This window comes from Megalobrama amblycephala, linkage group LG4 (genome assembly GCF_018812025.1).
Source record: "Megalobrama amblycephala isolate DHTTF-2021 linkage group LG4, ASM1881202v1, whole genome shotgun sequence".
Lineage (NCBI taxonomy): Eukaryota > Metazoa > Chordata > Actinopteri > Cypriniformes > Xenocyprididae > Megalobrama > Megalobrama amblycephala.
The window spans coordinates 10509236-10532579 of record NC_063047.1 but is presented as its reverse complement, the minus strand read 5'-3'; the positions used below and the strand labels follow the sequence as shown (position 1 = coordinate 10532579).

The 23344-nt window shown below is 37.7% G+C and overlaps 1 protein-coding gene across 4 annotated transcripts; it reads left to right on the top strand.

Moving 5' to 3' along the window:
- Nucleotides 1-194: 194 nt before the first annotated feature.
- stag2a (stromal antigen 2a) lies at nt 195-22980 on the top strand. Of its 4 annotated transcripts, none has more exons than XM_048187402.1 (34): nt 195-880; nt 1510-1594; nt 1961-2036; nt 3112-3243; nt 3480-3576; nt 3660-3736; nt 3873-4077; nt 8013-8164; nt 8303-8376; nt 8492-8615; nt 8785-8883; nt 8983-9062; nt 9171-9278; nt 9812-9920; nt 11287-11404; nt 11516-11619; nt 12337-12429; nt 12613-12702; nt 12828-13031; nt 13122-13192; nt 13422-13509; nt 14390-14464; nt 14546-14638; nt 14723-14894; nt 15636-15763; nt 16057-16158; nt 16238-16386; nt 16880-17008; nt 17882-18087; nt 18193-18412; nt 18488-18580; nt 19128-19254; nt 19486-19563; nt 21613-22980. In XM_048187402.1, the coding sequence occupies exons 2-34, from the start codon at nt 1557-1559 to the stop codon at nt 21634-21636; spliced, it is 3735 nt and encodes a 1244-aa protein (XP_048043359.1). In that variant the 5' UTR covers nt 195-880; nt 1510-1556; the 3' UTR covers nt 21637-22980. The 4 variants fall into 4 exon arrangements, with proteins under 4 accessions (XP_048043359.1, XP_048043356.1, XP_048043357.1 ...); XM_048187399.1 differs by having other exon boundaries at nt 3109-3243; XM_048187400.1 differs by having other exon boundaries at nt 195-960; nt 3109-3243.
- Nucleotides 22981-23344: the final 364 nt, after the last annotated feature.

The window sequence follows — 23344 nt, the reverse complement described above, 5'->3', positions numbered from 1 at the left end:
TTTTATAACTTTTTTTCTTAACTGTGCTATATTCTGATATCACTCGATTTCTATCTAAACACAAATCCTTTGGCATCTCACTTGTCTGTCCACCATCACTCCACAGACTTTAGATGCTCCTTACATTTTCTAGCTTAATTTGCATGTTTTTGATGTGTGAAAATGAAATGTAGCCGAGTACTTCTTGTTCATTCCTCATATCTAAAAGCAGAATTTTCCAAATTGGTCACAGAGATTCATGCTCAGTGTTTCTCTCCTCATTTATCTGTCAAACCTCTATACCATTTGTTGTTCTTCAAATCTTATATTTCACCATGGGAATCGGTCTCTGTCATCTGGAGAATTGGACGTTTAACCCTTTTCTGTTAGTACTGTTCTTTTCTCGTGTCAAAGTCTGATTTAACCACCTTACACCTCCACTGAAGTTTAAATGGTTGATATTGAAACTCTGTTGATGTTGTCAAATGTGACAGACATGAATAAAGTAGACAATCTTCTAGTTTTTCCTCATGTATTTGTTTGTAAATAGAAACAGTGATTCAGAAACTATATATTCCATTCAAATGCAAACCATGTCCAGAAATTAGCTGTGCTAGTCCCATGATGTATGTGTATGTATGTATGTGTGTGTGGGTGTGTTTGTGGATACTAGTGTGTGTGGACGCGTAATAAGTGTGTTTTGGGTTTCTCGAGGCTGTGTTTTACTCCTGTCCGCCCACAGCACCAAACTGCCTCTTCCACCTTCGAAACACTAACAGAACTGAGCCAGTTACACTTGGATCATGTTTTAATGTTTTAACCGCGGAGCGGAGGTCCGGTTCGGTTCCGTTCGGCAGCGGCTCTGGGCGGGTTTTATGCAGCTGGACTCACGCTGAGGGAGGTGAGGGAGGAAATGGCGGCCGATCTTCATAAATATCTGCGATTTTGGAAAAAAATAAAATAAATAAAAGACATTTTACTGTGAGTTCGTGGGGAGATTAATTTTCCCAGAGTCGTTCATATGTCACAGTTTCAGCCATCAGTTTGAATATTAAGAATTATTGAAACATTATAATGTGCTACGTGTAAAGAAACGTAAAGTTGTAATGTGGTTTTGCAGTTTTACATTGTTTTGGTGGGTTTGGGGCGGTTTTAATGACTGTTATAGGAGCTGGAGGCCTGTTAGCATGTTAGCATGCTAGCCCGTGTTTACGGAAATCAAACCGTAACGTTACATTAAAAACCCAATAAAAACTCACACATTACACGAATACATAGAGATTTTATGCGTTTAACTGAGTTTGTATAATGCTTTATGGTTAGATGTTTCGTACAGTAATCGCAGCAAATGTTTGATATTTATTATTAAAGTAACATATAAACACCGTCCTTCACACAAACGCACGCGTTAGTAACCTCATTCAGTAACTGCATCATGAGTCGTTATGGTAATTTTAAGAAATGGTTTTCATACTGCAGCGTGTGTGTTTATTCTATTTTATTTTATTTGTGTGGGTCTGTCTACTGCAGTGTGGGGACACTTATAAACTCCAGAAGAGACAGAAGATGTTGAGAAAATGATAGCAGCTCAGGACCTTCAAGCAGACTTTTACCAGTAAGTACCAGCAGACACACACTAACTCACTCCTTCTCCAGCCATACAGTGTTTGTGTCTCAAAACCTAGTGAGCTGCCTAACCTTGACAGCATTTACGGGAATCATAAGCACATTTGAACAAAAAGTCCAGCATCTGCTACATTACTATTTGCATATTATGTTCATGTGTTACCTATAATAATATTAATATATTCATGTTTGTAGGGAAACTTATTAAACAACAGCTTGGGTGTTTGCACATGGGTGCACACAGAGTACATATGAGCTCTGTATGTTAGTACATTCAAGCACCTGTTTAACACACACCCTAATTACTTTCACCTCCACTTACACACTTCTGTAATCACTGGTGCGTTTTGTTTAGGGAAGGACACTCTCGGCTCTCGGACACCGATCTTGAAGATCTTGAGGGTCGTAATGGCAAACCTGGAAAAGGAAAGGTACCTATCAGCCAATGAGATTTCAGACATGCATTTACTTTTCTTTCATTAGCCAAACAGCTTACAGATATACATACTGTTAAACAGATATGAGTAGGGCTGCATGAATACTTGGAATAAAACCGAAATCACAATATAGCTTAGTGCGATTTAATTAAAGGTGCTAAAGAGGATGTTTTGTTTTATACATTTTTGCAATATTACTTGAAACTGTCTTTACTAACTGATAAAAGACTATTTATTAGGTGCACTGAAAGGAATAATATTAATATGTATCATCTGTGCACGAGGTAGGGCCTTAAAAACATCAGCCAACTGGCCCTCTGGCTTGTCAATCACTGCCATGACGTTCCTTGTGCGAGACGTGCGAGGCTGCGCGCTCCAGTAACTTTCCACACTCCACAGGCACCGCATGCAATGTTTTTGTCAGGAGACAGGAGTAACAACTGCAGATTATGAGTTACCTGCGGTGAGTCTGACATAATGAATCCACTAACACGACACAGTGAATGCCGGTGGTAAACACTCGTGTTCCAATACTCGTGCACGAGTTTTGGGAGGCGTTCCCTCGAAATGAGCTGTGAAGGAGGGGGGCTGTTCTTACGCATGCGCTCATTTCAAAAACTCACTAACAGTCTTTGGTTTCTCAGTCGACGAAAAGATCCTCTTTAGCACCTTTAAATGAAAATATGCATTTCATGTTTCAGAGTGAAGTGTGGCACTGTTTTCATTTACACACGTGCAGCTCATGAGCTGGTGTTTTCAGTGTCTCAGAGTGGCTTGGTTCACAGTAAATGCTGCTCCATGCAAACTCTATCTCTTCATGTGCTTTGCTTATAATAGTTATGAGAAGCACTATAAACAAGCAGCTGTCAACAAAGCTTTGAAGCTTTGAAGGCTTATTTTGGTTGTTTTCTGCCAAAATAAATGCTCAGTGATTTAATATTCGAAATTACGACAACCATAAATGTTGATAATATTGTAATTTATTGAAATTATTGTATTATTTTTCTAAACAAGTTTTTTTTTGCATTGAGAGATACTAGGTTGTTTGATGGAATTTTGTGTCTAGAAGGGGAAGAAGACCCTTGGAGAGAAGTTGAAGGGGTCAGAGGTGAGAGGTCGGGTAAATGGCCACCATCAGGAGAATGACATGGAGAATCTCAGTTTGTTCGATATTGTCAAATTGGGCAAGAGTGCCACACAGGTACCAACATGCACACAAACATCTTCAGATACACACTGATCTCGCATTGTATTCATTCATAGACTCTGTTTCAAAGTGCTCGGATGTATCATCGCTTGAATCAGTGGTGCGTGTGGTTAGTTATTATATCCAGGCCTAACTGCAGCGTGTGCTTTCTGTGTAGGCTGTGTGTGTATGAAAGAAGGTTTAACTGAGGTAGTTTGAGCGAGTGTGTGTGTGTTCTTCTCTCTCTGCAGTCAGTGGTGGATGATTGGATTGAATCCTATAAGACCGACAGAGACTCTGCCCTGTTGGAACTCATCAACTTCTTCATCCACTGCTCTGGTTGTAAAGGTGTGTGTTTGTATGTTCTCTAGGTGTAGATAAGTTTTCATACTTCAAGTGAATGCGTTACTGAATGCGTATGTTTGTTGTAGGTGCTGTGAGCTTCGAGATGTTCCGGCACATGCAGAATTCTGAGATCATCAGGAAAATGACGGAAGAGTTTGATGAGGTTTGTTAATGTGTGAGTTTATACCACAGACATTTACATAGGAAGAATATATGTAAAACAGTGTGTGTGCTGGGATGAGGAGATTAGCTACTTTAAGTGAGTATGTGTAAAAAGGTGTGTGCGTATGTGTGTTTAGGACAGTGGCGATTACCCACTGGCTATGGCGGGTCCTGTGTGGAAGAAATTTAAATTAAGCTTGTGTGAGTTCATCTCGGTCCTGGTCCGACAGTGCCAGTACAGCATCATCTATGATGAGTACATGATGGACACGATCATCTCTCTCCTCACCGGCCTGTCCGACTCACAGGTCAGAGCGTTCAGACACACCAGCACCCTGGCAGGTGGGTGACCGTGGGCTACGTAACATGCAATGTTCAGAATTGCACACTTCTACTTCTTCAGTATACAGTATGTATATTGATATTATGACTTGCACAACTGTTCAAAAGATTGGAGTCTGTAATTTTTTTTTTTTTAAAAAGAAGTTGATATTATTTAGCAAGGATGCATTAAAATATTATGAATTAAAAATTATTATTAAGGATGCAAAAAGTGATAGTAAAAATATTACTATCTTTCTATTCTAACATTACTAAACTTTATATTCATCAAAGAATCCTGAAAAAACGTATTGTGGTTTCCACAAAAGTATTAAGCAGCACGACTGTTTTCAACATTGATAATAATAAGAAATTCGGGTAATACTTTACAGTAAGGTTTCATTAGTTAACATTAGTTAAACGGGACCTATGCAAAATTCACTTTTATATGGTGTTTGAACATAAATGTGCATTGTCAGTGTGTCCCCATAAATCATAAGCAGTGTCTCAGAACAAGCCGTTCGCAGATTCTGTACAAAGTGAAGTCGCTTTGTACAGGCCCCGCCCACAACTGATGACGGACACTGCCATATTAGCATAGACCCCGCCCTGAGCGAGTTGTACACAGTCTGCCATTGTCTCGACGCCGGAGCAGCTGTAGTGACAAGATTGTCTCGTAAGTGATTGAGGTGTTTTGTAGTTGGATGTAAGAGTAAATATAACAGTCTTCATTTACTCCCGACATCTGAGGTGCTGAAGACGCAGTGAATTTGTTTTATTTTTGAAGGGAATGCGCCACAGATCTTTTTTTGTCAACCTTGTGTGTATTTGACAGTATAAGCAGAATGAAACATGAAAGAGAAGTAAGTTTAATACTCAAGAGACTTGCCTTCTGATAGCCAGCTTTCTGTGCGTTTGCTCTCAGAAAATGATAAACTGATATAACTTTAAAATGCATGCAGATAATAAACTTTCATGATGAAAAAGAACTGCAATGTCCCTGAGTGTGATCATGATATAGATAATCAAAACCAAGCAGACGTCTTGTTAGTATTTGGCAGAGTATCCGATGCAGGCAGGAGCTGTGACAGATTCTGGACAGGGGGCGGGGAGCAGCATCTCATTTGCATTTGAAGACATGCATGAAAACAGCATGTTTTTGCTAGCACTCAAAAATGGGCATTTACAACATGGTATAGTAAATGATCTGTGAGGTAATTTGAGCTGAAACTTCACAGACACATTCTCGGGACACCTGAAACTTAAATTACATCTTGTAAAAAAGGGCATAATCCCCTTTATCTAATTTGGTTATTGTGAACTAAGAATCAACAATCTTCTACAGCATTTATTAATCTTAGTTAATGTTGTTTCCAGCATTTACTAATACTTTATTAAAATCAAATGTTGTATTTGTCAATATTAGTTAATGCACTGTGAACTAAGATGATCTTGCAATGAACTTATTAATTTATTAACAAAATTAATTTATTAACAAAGATTAATAAATACTGTAACAAATGTTTTGGACATTGTTAGTTTATGTTAGTTAATACATTAACCAATGTTAACAAATGAGACCACGTTGTAAATTGTTACCGAAATGCTTGAGCACCAAATCAACATATTAGAATCATGAAGGATCATGTGACACTGAAGACTGGTGTAATGATGCTAAAATTTTAGCGTTGCCATCACACAAATAAATTACATTTTAAAATATATTAAAATAGAAAAGTTATTTTAAATTATATTAGTAATTCACAACTTTAACATTTTTACTGTATTTATATTTATTTATTTATTTTGAGGTATTTTTGATTAAATAAAACAAGCTTTAAGAGCAAAATGTAAAAACCTCAAACTTTTGAACAGTAGTGTATGTTGTTATTATGACTTAAAGATAGGAGTGTACCAAAGTTTCTGCTACTGAATTTTTTCATCCAAAACAGCTAATTTATTTTTTGAGCCGAAATCAGTGACCAAAACAGTTAGTTAGTTTGTGCTTCTTCGATGGCACTTTTTGACTGTGTTCAACGTCTGTTTTGTGCACACAATGTGGATAAGCTACAGCAGTTAAACATGTCATCTTTGTGCACACTAGCTCTGGATTGACAATATTAATTTCTTGATTTTAATCAGTAATGGTATTGTTTCTTAAATCTAAAATCTTTTAGTCGTTTTCTGTTGATGCGTAAAGAAAACTTTTGTAGCATGCCTGCCATCCAATAATCGCAAAAAGCTTTGTGCTTTGTTACTTTTAATTTTACTTTAAAATTCTGTCAATTTAATTACGAAATTCAAACAATACATGTCGTTTTGGCGCTCTCTAATATAGCTTGACAGATCACTGTAGCTCTTGGGTCAAGCGGCAGCATGGATCAAGCGCACATGAACCAATCATCTCATCTCCTCTTTACTACTAGTTATGTACACAAAATAAACATGACTGAATACCAGAAGGTATGCTGAAAGATACATTACAACTTACCGAATTGAATCCTGTCTCAAGTAATCGTATAATCTGCGTTTCAACCGTGGAAAGACATCAATAAAACAGCTTGTAGGCTATACAATGTCACTCGTTTACCTCAAGAAAGCTATTCAGTGTCCATATACTCATTAGTTAGCTGGAAAAAATAACTCTCAGGAAGAGCATTTTGCTAAATATATGCACTGTATTACATGTTCATTATATTTTTACTTATTAGTGATGTCTTCATTGCATAATAAATGTTTGAAAAAATCATGAAAACAAGTTATTACAGTTTATGGTCGTTTAAATGTTTATATTTCACCAACAAACTGAAGTAGAAACAGTTCTGTTATTAAAGAGTTGATATAAAACCTGCCTTATGTCCAATTTAAATGTTTGTCCAACTAATGTTTACCTATTTGAGTGTTGATTATTAAAGTTTGTTTGATAAATTAATTGATTATTAATTTATTATTTATTTTCGGTTTTGGTTTTCGGACAAGTGCATCCTGAATTTTTTTTTTTTTTTTTTGCTGCATCTCTACTTGATACATTTGCTTAATTGCTTAGTCTTGGTTACAGTATCTAACAATGCTATGCACTTAAAGGTGCTAAAGAGGATGTTTTGTTTTATACATTTTTGCAATATTACTTGAAACTGTCTTTACTAACTGATAAAAGACTATTTATTAGGTGCACTGAAAGTAATAATATTAATATACATCATCTGTGCACGAGGTAGGGCCTTAAAAACATCAGCCAATCGTTTACGCGATCATCGCGTAAACGACTGGCCCTCTGGCTTGTCAATCACTGCCGTGACGTTCCTTGTGAGAGACGAGCGTGGCTGCGCGCTCCAGTAACTTTCCACACTCCCCAGGCGCCGCATGCAATGTTTTTGTCAGGAGACAGGAGTAACAACTGCAGATTATGAGTTACCTGCGGTGAGTCCGACATAATGAATCCACAAACACGACACAGCGAATGCCGGTGGTAAACACTCATGTTCCAATACTCGTGCACGAGTTTTGGGAGGCGTTCCTTTGAAATGAGCTGTGAAGGAGGGCGGCTGTTCTTACGCATGCGCTCATTTCAAAAACTCAGTAACAGTCTTTGGATTCTCAGTCGACGAAAAAATCCTCTCTATCACCTTTAACTTCACTTTACATTTCCAGTGTGATAAATGGACCAGCATATAACATGTTCTAACTAGATGCTAAATATAACATGCAGTGTAGAGAGGTTATGTGACAACAATGTAGAAGACTGTTGTTTGGATTGTTTATTGTTGTAAAATGCATACTGTTTACCTTTTTTTAAACAGGCAGTGTACATTGTAAGCAGTATTCTAATATTCTATTCTAAGCATGAACATACTGTCATGACATTCATTTTGTGATGCAGTATTCAGTCAGGGTGTTCTTATTCATAAATGTATGAATTGTACACCCTAACCCTACAGTTTTTCACTGTATTTCAGCGATGAAACTGATGACTGCTTTGGTGAATGTTGCTCTGAATTTGAGCATCAATTTGGACAACACACAACGACAATACGAGACAGAACGCAACAAGAGCATCGGGAAACGAGCCAATGAACGTCTGGAGTTCCTGCTGCAGAAACGCAAAGAGGTGATACACACACACACACACACACACACACACACACACACACACACACACACACACACACACACACACACACACACACACAAACATTCTAAAATTAGACAATAAACCTGGTTCAAACATGGATTCTGTCATTTTTAGCTCCAGGAAAACCAGGATGAGATTGAGAACATGATGAATGCCATTTTTAAAGGAGTATTCATTCATAGATACAGGTAAGGAAATGTCTCAGAATTAACTAAATTAACTGACTGATTCAATGAATTAATATTTTAAAATAACCACACTTTCTTTGAAAAGAGCTGATTTTTTTCATGTATGCATGTGCAGGGATGTGATTGCTGAGATCAGGGTCGTTTGCATTGAGGAGATTGGTATGTGGATGAAGATGTACAGTGAGGCTTTTCTTAATGACAGCTACCTGAAGTACGTGGGATGGACCATGTATGATAAGGTATGGCAAACACATTCACCCAGATTGATTGTTAATTGTTAAATACTAGTGAAAGTTAAACAGATAAACAGCATGCTTATGTTTATTACTCTGAAGGAGCTTTGAAAAAATCTTCACTCCATACTCCATCTCTTTGTCTGATCCATTTATGTTATTTTTCTTTCTCCAGCAAGGTGAGGTCCGTCTGAAGTGTCTTACAGCTCTTCAGGGTTTATATTATAGCAGAGAACTCAACGCCAGGCTGGAACTCTTCACAAGCCGTTTTAAGGTGATTGTTCCACCAGTATCCTTGATATGGCAATTTATGATATCTCAATTTATGATTCTGAAAAATATATTTTCTTTCTCTCCTTCTCCGTCTCTGTAGGATCGAATTGTGTCCATGACTCTGGATAAGGAATATGATGTTGCTGTTCAGGCCATTAAGCTGCTGACGCTGGTTCTGCAGTGAGTTCAGCATTGATCATTCATCATTCACAGCCATAAATATTTTCTTCTTTTTTTTTTTATAGATGTGTCCATTTAATCTGCTGGTATGTTTGTTTGTGCGCACAGAAGTAGTGATGAGGTCTTGACTGCTGAAGACTGTGAGAGCGTCTATCACTTGGTTTACTCCGCCCACCGACCAGTTGCCGTGGCAGCGGGGGAGTTTCTCTACAAAAAGTAAGTGCTACAATTTTTTTATTCCACAGCACAGTCTGTACCTTATTAAATTCCAATGTAATTAAACACATTTGCCACATTATGGCCAATGTATACTTCGGCTGTCTTTTACGTGACGGTTCACGCACTGTCCGTGTTACATAATTTCTGTCATATGGAGGGTCGCGCGCAGCCTGATTTAAGGCCTGGGTATACTTCATTTTCCACATTCCACGCCGTCTTGCACACAGTTGAGTATGCGAGCCTTTCAAATTATACTCCTTTGGCCATGAGCATGGAAAAACACATTCAGCATGTGTGCAAATCTAGTGGACTTTTTGGACATGCACTGTTGTAGTGCACCGTCCACGCGGACACATAAATTGGGCTGTGTGCGGACGTCTGCGGACCCCTGATGACGAAAATTACGTCAAGTGGAAGTATACTTTGGCCTTTAGTTCTTATCTATAATACATCTGACTCTCACCCTGACTCACTGATTCCACTATGTGGCTACTTTGTGTAACACATGTGCATGTGTGCTGTGTTCCCAGGTTGTTCAGTCATCATGGTCCAGAGGATGAGGGGCGGCCCAGGAGAGGCAGACAGTGCTTGAATGCTAACCTCATCAGAACAACTGTCTTGTTCTTTCTGGAAAGTGAGGTGTGCTTGATGTGCTCGGCCTGTAATGTCACTTCTTAAAGGCACAATATGTAAGATTTTTGGATCAAAATATCCAAAAACCACTAGAACAGTATTATATGTTTTGTTGACTTGTGTACTTGCATTATCCCAAATGTTTCCAAAAATGTTTAAATCCAGAGAAATCAGCTATTTTAACCAATGTAACAACCCGTATCATTGGCCTGTCAAGGATGTCATATCCGAGTTACCCTTGATTTCCGTAGAAACCATGGAAACACTAAAGACACCTTAATATATTATGTATTTTATTAGACAGGTGAGCAACTGTTTGGAAACCTTTACTGATAGAAAAGTTTTTTAATCTCTAGTTTTCTTGATTTACTGCGAGTTATGTTTGTACCACGCCTCAAATCTATTTTGTCAAATGGCTAACGTAGCATAATCAGAAAGAGCTTTATTTGGAGTGACAATACAGCATTTTCTCCACTATACAATATATTTAAAATTAATTGCATGCCATTTAGCTACACAAGTCATCAAGAACGCAGAGTAACATTATAACATAACTCGCACACTCAAATGTATTTTAAGTATGATTGTTTTGACCAAGTAAAACAGAGCTGTGTTGTCTCACAATTTTAATTGACCTGTGTGACTAGTAATTCAGCACTCGTGGCTGTTTCATTTGAGTGAAATAAAATAATGTGATTTTACGTGATCAAACGTAATTGTAACAAAGTTCAAGATTAGGGAAGAAGAACCGAACCGACAAATGTTAAACGTAACTTTAATTGTAAAATAAACAAACAACAAAGGGGAAAAGAGCAGAAATGGCTGACTTCAGCATATAAGCATAATAAAAGCTCCAGAGCTCCTCTATGGGACTCGAGACCGGTGTGTCACGACTCGCGCAGGTGTATCTCATTAGCATTCGCTCCACAAGCCTCATTCCACTCCCATGGCTCTCAGCCCCGCTTTGCTTCATACCACAGTAATGTTAATAAAACTTAAATACATTAGATCACATCATTAGATGTGGATGTGGATGTGGCTGTGGAGGTGAAGACAACAACTCCCATGATTCAGTTCATTCATAGCGTCAAGCTACGCCTTTGTTATTGTTTTGAATAAGCGACCTCTAGCGGCGAAACTTACATACTGTGCCTTTAATGTCTCATTATATAAATAATTGGACTGAACAGGTCTTAATATTTCAATGAAGTATTTTCCTTCTCTAAAAATGGGATCAGACTGTAACAAAGGTAGTAAGATTAAAAAAAAAAATCCTCCGATTGTGCAACAAACACATCGAAGTGTAGTCACTGAACAAACCACGAGAGATTAGGTTGGTTTTAAAGATTTGATGAATGTTTGTGTGTTTTAGCTTCATGAGCATGGTGCCTATCTGGTGGACAGCTTGTGGGACTGTGCGTCAGAGCTGCTGAAGGACTGGGAGAGTATGATCAGCCTGTTGCTGGATGAACCGTTCCCCGGAGAGGAAGGTGCAAATGTGCACACTTGTATTTTTTTGTAGTTTTTTGTGTCTGGACCAAAATTTGGCTAAAAAGCGTTCTAACCTACACCATTTAAACACCGTGATGTGTGTGTTTCAGCTCTCAGTGATGCTCAGGAAACTGCTCTGATTGAGATCATGCTCTGTGCTGTCAGACAGACTTGTGAGTGTCACCCACCCATCGGACGAGGCTCTGGCAGAAGGGTAAGACACACACAAAACCATTTCGATTTTGCTATAATAGTGAGGACGTCCCATGCAGTGGGTTTTACATAGATAATTTCTAATCCCTAAACCCTGAATTTAATCTATGAAAAAAGTTGTAGTTTTTTTTTATCTGTTTTCTAAATAAATGTTATTTATCTTATTTTGAACAATTCATCCATGTATGTTTCATGTAAAAAAAATAATAAAAAAATAACTAATAAGTAATTTAATCATTTCAATCATTAAACTCAAACTTCCTTTGAAATGAAAGACTTTTTCTGGTGACATATCCCAGACGTCTCTAATCATTTAGTTTGCTTAAATTCCATCCCTTTCTTATAATTTACTTCAAACTCACATTCAGATCTGCCTCCATCCAATCAACATCTGATAGACAGAACCAAGTTTCCATCCTATATTTTTTCTTTTTTGATAATCCGTTTCACTTGGATGAACATTACAATATGGAAGTTGCAATCTGACGCTGCTTTTATTTCATCTCAACTTTAAAGCATGATTTGGCTGATTTATGAGCCTTTATATCTATTTTTATTATTTTTTTGACATTTCACTATATTTGTGGAGGCATTTTCAAAATTTTGGACCTCACAAGTGTAGTCAAACCTGTGTACACACAAAAGTATTTTCAAACCATTATTTACATTATTTACTGTCATTATATACTCAATCTGCTGGGGGGGTTTTTTGGCACAGGTTCTGACAGCTAAAGAAAAGAAAACCCAGCTGGATGATCGAACAAAGATCACAGAAACATTTGCTGTGGCTTTGCCTCTGTTATTGGCTAAAGTAAGTGATTCTCTTTGATGTGTAATGCATCAAAAGAATAGCAAGCAAATGTAAACAATTTAATTTAATTGCAATATTGATTGGCTTTTTGGGTATAAAACAACATGGGTATATTCCAACCAAATGATGGTTCAGGCCACCTGAATCAGGATGTAAACCGAATGATTTCTCTCTCTCTCTCAGTATTCAATGGAGCCAGAGAAGGTCACTAATTTGTTGCAGTTTCCTCAGTATTTTGATTTGGAGATCTATACAACTGGTCGGCTGGAGAAGGTGATTATGCTAAAAAAAAAAAAACTTTCATATTGTAGCACATAGTAATCAGTTCAACATGAAGAAAGTTTACAATAGTACTAATGTTTTTTTAATAAAGTAATAATTACGCTGATGTCCTGCAGCATCTGGATGCTCTGCTGCGTCAGGTCCGTGATGTGGTGGAGAAGCACACAGACACCGATGTATTAGAGGCATGTTCTGTGACATTCCATGCACTGTGCAATGAGGAATTCACCATCTATAACCGTGTAGATATTGTCCGCAGCCAGATGCTTGATGAACAGATTGACAAGTTCCACCGCTTGCTAGAAGATGTCCTGCAGGAGGTTAGTGTGTGGTAGTTTTGTGTGTGTTGTAGTTTAATTACAGTTCTGTGTAAGTTTGCCAGTTTGAGTTCGAATGGTTTTGTTTCTAAGGGGGAGGAGCCTGATGAAGATGACGCCTATCAAGTTTTGTCAACGCTCAAAAGAATCACAGCCTTCCACAAGTAAGAACACATTCTCAAAACTGAGAAATAATTGAGCTAAAACTGAGAAATAGTTGAGCTAACTTGCTAAAATCTTAAAGGTCCTAAAACACTGATTTATTTGATAAGCAAATTATTATTTCTTATTTATTCTTTATATTTTTTTTTGTTGTGAAATAAGATCTGGACATGTTTCTGTGAGACCAGAGGAGTGTCTTCATCATAACTGTATGTGTCTGTCTCCCTGCAGTGCCCATGACCTTACTAAATGGGACCTTTTCACCAGCAACTATAGACTTTTGAACTCTGGCCTGCAAAACGGGGATATGCCTGAGCAGGTACTGACTACTAACCCAGGGGTTAACTCATTTTAGCAGCTATTCTGCAGCTCAATGATATCCCAAATCAACTTCATGCTTCCTCAATAACAAAAAATGGAGCACATGAAATTTTCCTTTTTTTTTTTTGTTCCCCAGATGCATTTAGATGACATTTGCCAACATAAATTGGTAATTAAGGAATATTAATCAAGCAACAGTGTTGTGAAGAAAAAGAGAAAACTATTCAATGATCTTGGCTTGATGACTGAACATTAACACTAAGTTAGGCACACAAAATAATTTAATAACAGTCCTGCATCTGCGTCATACTCTGAAAGCATCAAATCAGTATTAAAATAAATATATAAATAAAATAAAAAATAAAAATTCTGTCATCATTTACTCCCCTCAAGTTGTTCTAAACCTTTTTCTTCTGCTGAACACAAAAGAAGATATTTTGAAGAATGTCGGTAACCAAACAGGCCCAGGGCCCCATTGATTTCCATAGTATTTTTTTTCCATACTATGGAAGTCAATGGGGCTTGCTTGGATACCCATATTCTTCAAAATACCTTCTTTTGTGTTCAACAGTTTTTGTAGTTTTTTTAATACAAATTTAACTGTAGCTCTTAATTTTTCTCATTTTTTCTAAAAGATATTTGTTCCTTTTATTGTTGATAATATTCTGTTTTTAGCTACAGCAGTACAGATAACTCCTTTCATTAAAAAAATAATTTTCAAAAAATTCTATTACACATTTTTCCTTAAACCATCCCACAGACCCTACTAGACTTCTCTACAGGCCATATTTGGTCGTGTGGCCTGTGTGTTTGACTCTGCTCTAAACTCTTTGACCTCACTTTTGTTGTTATTTAATTGTTTTGTTTTGTTTTTATAGATCGTGGCTCATGCACTCCAGTGCACTCACTATGTCATACTCTGGCACTTGGCTAAAGTCTCAGAGGGCAATAAGGTACAACACACACATATGTGCCCAGACCTTTGTGAGACTGTCATGTAGAGTATTTAGGGTGACACATTTGTTCCATTTCAGGATGATATGGTGCTGTTGAGGAGGCAGGTGAGAGCCTTCTGTCTGATGTGTCAGAGGTACCTGAACAGCATCAGCACCACTGTCAAAGAACAGGTGAGTCTGACCTGCCAGAGTCCATGCATCCTTTCATGCATAGGGGATTCTTGGAAATTAAATGTGTGTGTCTGTGTGTTGCAGGCCTTCACCATTCTTTGCGATACGCTCCTAATCTTCAGTTATCAGATTGTGGCGTCGGGGCGGGAAGCTTTAGAGCCCCTGGTGTTTACTCCAGATGCATCTTTAGAGAGCGAACTACTCAACTTCATCCTCGATCACGTGTTTGTTGACCAGGACGAGGACAGCAGTACAGGTGAACAACAAAAAAATACAAAGAGGACAGAAGACTGTTCTGATCCACTCTAAAGTGGATTTGAGTTTATAACAGCATGTATGCAGTCTTTGTTCCAGAGGCATGTTCAGCTGTTGATTTGTAATGCATAGTTGTAATTTCTGCACAGCTAACATCACCAAATAAAAAAAACAAACAAAAAAACAAAAAACTTTTTTTTACCAATATGGCTCAGACAATGGTTTGAGTTTGGGGTGGGACTGCTGTTGTGGTCAAACAGTGGCATACCTTGTTTAAAATAAATTCATCTGGATTCGTTTTACGATGGCTTTATGAGCTTTTTGGATCTCTTAAGTTTTAGTTACCTGAACTTTCAGTGATCTATCAGGTTTCATCTTAATTTGTGTTTTGATGATTAACCAATGACATGAGGGTGAGTAAATGATGACAGAATTTTCATTCCAATTAAGAATACTCTGAGGAAACAGTTATTTTTTGGTTTGGTGCTGTTAATGGAGCAGAAATGAGACACTGCACCTCTAAGAATTTGTAGAAAAACATTTAACATACACTAGCAGTCAAAATGTTGGTAATTGTATTCACTTTTTGTTTTTTATTTCCATCTTCACTTTTTTTTTTTTTTTAATCTTAAAGAAAAAGAATAAAAAATGTACAAATTACATATTATTTTATTCTGCACAATTATTGGCTGCTTTTTCACTATCCAGTCTAATTCAACCATTTCTGGGGTGTGTCTTGCAGACGATGAGGCCGGTAAGATTGAGGCGCTCCACAGACGCAGGAATTTACTGGCCGCCTTCTGTAAATTGATCATCTACAATGTGGTGGACATGAAGACAGGAGCAGATGTCTTTAAACAGTACATGAGAGTGAGTCCCACTCACAGTCGCTGTAACAGTCCTGTTTTTTTTATTTTATGTAAAGATTCATTTTTGGTGTCTTGAGATAGGATAGTATATAGTAGACAGTAAGTGAAGTGGGAGAGAGAGAGAGAGAGAGGTGGTGGTGGGGGATGGAACTGGGAAAGATCTGTGAGCCTGGAGATAAATTCGAAGCGCAACCTTGCTACAAGTCGGAGCGCTGACCACAAGGCTATCGCTTCGACACAGTTCTCTGTGTTACTTGAACTTGAAGCTTACAGTGACTCTCTGTCTCTGTCTAGTACTATAATGATTATGGTGACATCATTAAGGAGACCATGAGTAAGGCTCGTCAGATCGACAAGATTCAGTGTGCCAAGACTCTGATCCTCAGCCTGCAGCAGGTGAGATAGCGCTTCCTCCTTACACAGACCAGCTCTGCCAGCAACACTGAATAACAGAAGGGTGATGTGTGTGTTTCAGCTGTTTAATGAGATGCTGAGTGATCTAGGCTGTAACTTTGATCGTTCCGCATCTGCATTCTGTGGGATTAAAGAACTGGCCCGACGCTTCTCGCTCACATTTGGACTCGATCAGCTCAAAACCAGAGAGGCCATTGCAATGCTCCACAAGTAAGAAAACTCAAACATGCTTGCTGTTAAGTCCCAACAGGGTTCTGGGGCTCAATCTGGAGCCACTTTCTTTCTCCGGTCTGTGTAAAATGTATTTTATTTATTTATAGGATTTTTTATTTTGCTATAACTTCTTACATTTGTACCAAAAACAGCTCTTGATTGCATAAAAATACTGAAACAAATTAATACAAATTAGTGGTTGACTGAAATGGGTTTTTCAAAGGTTGATACCAATATCTAGAAAGCAGGGTGGTCGATTTAATACAGAGATGCACATGATAATAACATTAATTTAATGACAGCATACAGTAGACAGGAAGTTGTAATTTAATGACAGCATATAGTAGACAGCAAGTTGTACACAAACTTGCTGAAATGAAAAGAAATTTAAATGTTTCTGTGGAAAAGGGGTATCGACATCCCCATATGTCTTAATGACGGTCTTAAGTATGTGTGTGTGTGTGTGTGTGTGTGTGTGTGTGTTTTTTAGGGATGGAATAGAATTTGCATTTAAAGAACCCAGTCCACAGGGAGAAGGCGGCCCTCCTCTCAACCTTCCATTCCTTGACATCCTCAGTGAGTTTTCCTCCAAACTACTGAGGCAGGACAAGAAGACTGTGTAAGACACTCACACTGAGAATCCCTTGCTTTCTCAGATCCCTCAGAGACCCAAGCATTGATATTCATTATGTATTCTTTTTTAACCCTCAAAATGTCTTTAGGAAGACATTAGTTACAAAAAATTTTGTTTAGGCAAAATTTCACAACTATTTTTGGACATAATAAGTGAAAGTTTGGAATTCACAACACAATCCAGACCAGCACAAAATTGTATTTGAAAAATAATGCGTTTGAGCTAGTAAATGAAAATATTTGACCATTTAAATTCTGTAAATTTAATCTACCACTTAATTTAAAAAACATATAGGCCTGGTTTCACAGACAGGGCTTAGACTAAGCCAGGATTAGGCCTTATTTCTATTAGGGCATTTAAGTAGCTTTTATAAACATACCTCAGAAAACAACATTACTGGTGTGTATGTTGAGATAAAACAATGGTTCTGACATAATTTAAGATATGCCAGTGCAAGTTACTTTCATTTAAAAAAGCTCAAACATGCATTTTAGTCTAGGACTATCTTAAGCCTTTTCTGTGAAACCGGGGGACTTCACAAAAAAAAAAAAAGAATTCTTTTTTAAAGAATCCAGCCATTCTTAACACTTTTGGAACAAATTTATTTAAGCTATCAGACATCTAATATATAAACATACGTTTTGTGTGACTTTAGCAAGCTGTGGCAGATAATACAAGATTTTTGAATTATGGTTGTTGTCATCAATTTCAAAGGTCAGCTACTGTTAAGTAAATATACAGATGTTGCAATTCTGCTACACTGGGTCTCTGAAGGTTAACAGTGTACTGTCTTTTAAATGAGTTTTTCTTTTGAAGTATATATATGTTCTTTGTTTGACCTCTGACCTCTCCTATCAGGCACCTGTATCTAGAGCGGTTTATGACCTTTCAAATGGCCCTGCAGAGGGACGATTGCTGGTTGCCGCTCATCTCCTACCGGAACTCCCTGCAAGCGGGCGCTGATGATGATACAATGTCTGTCATCAGCGGCATGAGCAGCAGGAGCTCCGCCCGCAGTCGCAGGAGCAAACCACCTGCCGCCAACAAGAGAAAACTGCCCGAGGGTGCGTGTGTTTTGAATTGTAATCGTATGATTAATTTTAATCTCTACAGAGTTAAAACTAACTTTCTCTTTCATTTTCTTCTCTCTCTATCTGTCCGTATGTCAGAGGAGAGTAGCTGCAGCAGCAGTGACGTGAGCGCGTGGGTCAACCGAGAGCTGAGTGGCCCACACACTCCTGTAATGATGTCATCACCCCACATTGTCTCCACTGTCCTGCGGGACGCAAAGAAGCTCCGCCCAGAGCAGGGGTACATGGGAGTTTACAGCATGAGCAATGAAACGCAACACACACCCCTGCAGCAGCCGCACCAACAAATGGACTACAAGTAAATACACACACACACATTTATACATGTACTCCCTCTATTAGTAAAGAGATGACTGAGAACTGTTGTTTTTAGTTCTCAGGTCGCGTGGATGATAGCCCAAAAACAGCAGCAGGATAGAGCAAGCCTGCAGTACAGCAAGATGAGAGGCCACATTCAGCACACCATGTGAGTGTACATCTACATACGCTTACATTATTGTTCAAATGGTAGGGGTCAGTACGTTTTTTTTCTTTCAAGAAATGAATACTTTTATACAGCAAGGATACATTAAATTGATCAAAAGTGACAATAAAAACATTTATAATTTTCTATAATTTTCCGTTCATCAAAGAATCAAAGAAAAAATGTACCAAGGTTTCCACAAAAATTTTAAGCAGCATTAATGTTTTCAACATTGACAATAAGAAATGTTTCTTGAGCACCAAATCAGCATATTAGAATGATTTCTGAAGGATCATGTGACACTGAAGACTATATAGACTATATAAACATAGAAAATGGTTATTTTTAATTGTGATAAAATTTCAAAATATTATTGTTTTAAGGTATTTAAAAAAAAAAAAAAAAATTAATGCAACCATGTTGAGCATAAGAGACTTCTTAAAAAAAAAACAAAAAAAAAAAAAAACATCAAAAAAATTACCAACCCAAACTTTTGAACAGTAGTGATATTAGTGATACTTACTTTTTGTTTTATTTGCTTGTTTGCCAGTCGCCGTGGCAGCGGACTGATGGAAGATGATGAGGAGCCAATTGTAGAGGATGTGATGATGTCATCAGAAGAACGACTGGATGACCTTAATGAGGGCATGGACTTCGACACCATGGACATTGATCTGGTAGGAATAAGAGTTCAGTAAAACCCAACATAACCATTGAGAACTCTTTCTTATCGAAAGATTCACTGTCACGCAATCAGATGCAGAGTCACAATGAGTGCTGCTCAGATCTTCACATAGTTCACCTAATCCAATCTCATTTGACTACAGGGTCAACACACTACATACATAGAGAGAAAACACATTTTGTGTGTCATTATTTTTAACTTTACCTTTTTTGTCTCTCTAAAGCCTCCATCCAAAAACCGCAGGGAGAGATCAGAGCTGAAACCAGACTACTTCGACCCTGCCTCCATTATGGACGACTCGGTGAGCATTAATTCATCAGTCTGTTTATTGATTCATTTATTAATCCACTCAGTTTATTCATTAGTGGTGCTTGTTAGTAATCCCTCAGACTTAAATTAAAAGAGGGACCAAAGCGTTATGTGCTTTTTAAAATTTTGTGCCAGTAAGCAACCACCCAGAAAACTTTAGCAACCGCACAGCATAGTCGTAGCAAATTTACATCCCCCCCCCCCAACCCCCAAATTCAAAAATCTGCTTTGCTCATTTGTTCTCTCTGTTTGTCCATTTGCTCTTATCATTGTGAACTGTCAAAGAGACACTCCCTCCAGGATTTCATGGGACTTTTTTCAGATTTTTGCAGCCTAAAATGACTGAATTTGCGGTGATATTTGCAGCATTTTTTGTTTTCCGGTGAAAATATACCACAGACAACATTCTTCTAACATTGTTATTACTTTTCTGACCTCGAGAACCATTGCAGAGCTCCAGACTAACATTTGAGGGCAGTAGCACCGGTGCCATTAAGTTCTAAGGTGGCACCAGCTCCTGATTTGGCAGCGCTGTAGGCGGCTGACAGTAAAGCACTGAGCTTGAGTTTGAGATGCAGATAAAATTAACTTTTTATTATCATTTATAATGTCTAAATATAAATTAATAAATATTAAAATACATATTAGGGAGTGGAAATGGCTAATAAGTGCTCCTCTGCAGCCATCTACCACAGTGGTAATTTATTGTCTTTTTTTATTTTTAAATAAGTGTTTGCTTTCCTACATCTTAAAACTTTTAGTTTTATAAATGGGGACAACCTATAAAGGATGAACAAATAATGTTTTGGTCATCACAATAAAAATAACATTCAAATTGGGTAATATTTAAAGCTTTGAAGTGCTGGGAAAAGTTGTGTGAAGCACTTGTGTTAGAATGTTAGACCATTTCTGCCTAGAGTTATTTCTGTTAATGTTACTACGTTAAATCCATGGTGAATGGACTTGGTGATTTGTGTCCATGGCACACTGTTTCTTGATGTTTCCACGTCAGCACTGTTTGATCTGATATCCATGGTTCAACAGAGAATTATGCGCCGAATTCGAATGCTTCTCACAAGATTTCACAGCGGTGTTTTTGATTCGCGCTGTCTATTATTGGTCCGAGCAGATAAACCAGGGGTGCCCATCCCTGTTCCTGGAGATCTACCTACCTGGAAAGTTTAGCTCCAACCGTGAAAAATCACACCTGAACCAGCTAATTTAGATCTTCAGAAGCACTTGATAATTACAGACAGGTGTGTTGAGCAGGACTGGAGCTGAACTCTGCAGGAAGGTAGATCTCCAGGAACAGGGTTGGGCACCCCTGTGATAAACAGTCTGAGCTGCGCAGATCAAACTATTATTGCGGATTCGTTCCGCTTTGTCCAGTGTAGACCGTCTAGATCAGGGATGGGCAACTTCAGTCCTGGAGGGCCACTGCCCAGCAGAGTTTAGCTCCAGCCCTAATCAAACACACCTGAACCAGCTAATCAAGGTCTTTAGGATTAGTAGAAAGTTATAGGCAAGTGAGTTTTTATCAGGGATGGAGATGAACTCTGCAGGACACTGGCCCTCCAGGACCGGAGTTGCCCATCCCTGGTCTAGATGGTCTTCACAAATATGCAAGGCTGTTGCGATCAATTTTGCAATCGCAGAATCGTGAAATCCTGGAGGGACTGGAGAGAGATGCTGTGGAAGTACGCAGCACTAATGGCCTGTCCACACCAAGAACAATAACTATAAACTATACACTGAACAACAACGATAAACTATGAAGTTTAAAATGTCATTGTAAAGGTATGGTCTAATTAGCTACATTTTGTGGGCAAAATTGTTATTTTGTCAATAACATAGCAATGCATTAAGCACACAGATCTCACACTGAAATCACTTTGAATGGAATCCGTGCGACTAACTTGAACCCTGTTACCATCATTAGAACCAACTTGCATATAGTTATCATTATAGTTACGTGAACGGCCTGAACTCTTTGCACCTGCAGTACTGGGGTTATAAAGTGACTCTGTGTTTTGCCTTCCAGGTTCTTAATGTCTCCATGTTCTGAGATGGGTAAATGAGAGCAGCGGTGACATGTTTCTCCTTTTCTGATTTTACTCCATGGACTAAATGCACATGATGGTGCTGTGTATCGTTCCCTCCTGAAAACACACCATAACTTTTCATCTGTACATATAACAGCCTATTGGGCGACCGACAAACATTTACAGCATGAGATCAGACTTATGTATTCATGCTTTTTTTGTAATGGAGGTTTAAAAATAGCTGTTTTTTGTAACTCCTGGAGGAGTTTTGATTTTTTTAGGTAATTTTGTAAAGACAATCAGTTGTAAATGACTTTATAAAGGGTGATTGAAATCTAAAATTTATAACTCAACTTTCCTTAAAGAGTTTAGACTTGCAGTGTCTGTTTTCTCCCCATTACTTCTCTCTCGTTTTTGCTTTTTAACCATCAACTCACAATGTTTTCGCTTTTCAGAAGTAGGTTAAACCTCATATTGTGATGATATTCCTCACTCCTTACTTGTATGGTGGTGGTTGGCTGATTGAGAGTCTTTTATTTTTATTATATCATCTCTAAGAGCTGATTGGCTGAAACTTTGAAAGCCTGCCCCTCTCTCAAATTTAAATTAATTTCTGAAAAATATATTTTTTTTTCAACTTTAAATTTTAAAGGTTTATCTGCATAAAGAGTATTGCCCCCATTTCAGAGAAAAGCTCTTTCTGTAGAATAAAGAATTTCTTTTTAAAGGTTAGAATTAGGTATTATAATATATTGTTATATATCTTAAATATATATATATATATATATATATAATTATATATATATATGTATTATTATATATGTATTATTTTGTTTTACACACAATGTGTAATGTAATGTGAATCATTGCTGGTTTATATTTAAGTTAATATTTTTATGTTTGGTATCCAACCTACTGTTTCAATCATGCTTCATCTGTCCTGAAAGAATCACTGATGTTTAATTCACTTCACAAGCTCCACTGTGAAAAATTCTATAATCTTTCTCCATTGTGTAGTTCATTGAGGTATGGATTCAGGTTGTGGGTTGTTTTTGAGGTTAGCTAGTTGAAATCATGAATGGCTTGTTAATCAGAGCGAATCATGACGATTGTTCTTGTGGTAAGAAATCTTGGCAAATGTAGCCATGATGATCGTATGCAGGGTAAATGCATTTCTGCAAGGAGCTTTTGTTCAGGATTGGAAAGGAAACTTCTTTTTTTATACATGCATTTCACACATAGTTGGTCATTTGTCCCACTTTGATTTTAATTTCCAGTTCTGCAATGTCTCCTTATTTCCAAAAGTGTGTGAGTGTATGTATTTTAATGTATTGGACTGTACATAAAAACCAAGATGTTTTATTCTATTTGCAAGATGTCAGTTGTTTCATTTCCTATGTTTATGCATTTATATTTGGATACAAAATAAACCTTCCTGATCTTTAGCACTGCTTTTTAAATCAGCAGCTCCCAGAGAGAAGACTGTTTGCCAAGTCATCACATTTTACTGAAAGGTTTGTTAAAATTGTATTCTGTAAATGCTTTATTGAAGAATACTGGAACTCAAAATGAATTTTATTTTTTGTCTTTGTTTTTGTGTCATAGATAAAATACAAACTTTTGTTATACAAATCACTGTTGCTTCATTGATCTCTTCCTATGAACCATGAATGCAACTGTGACATTTTCTGGGTCATGAACAAGAAGGTCAGTGTTCTACGGTGGCTAATC

Excerpts from the sequence above, each read along its gene's own strand:
- stag2a (XM_048187399.1), top strand. The coding sequence starts at position 1,557 with ATGATAGCAGCTCAGGACCTTCAAGCAGACTTTTACCA. Across the intron at positions 8,165-8,302 it reads TGCTGCAGAAACGCAAAGAG|CTCCAGGAAAACCAGGATGA; the intron begins GTGATACACACA and ends TGTCATTTTTAG. Across the intron at positions 12,430-12,612 it reads TGCCTCTGTTATTGGCTAAA|TATTCAATGGAGCCAGAGAA; the intron begins GTAAGTGATTCT and ends TCTCTCTCTCAG.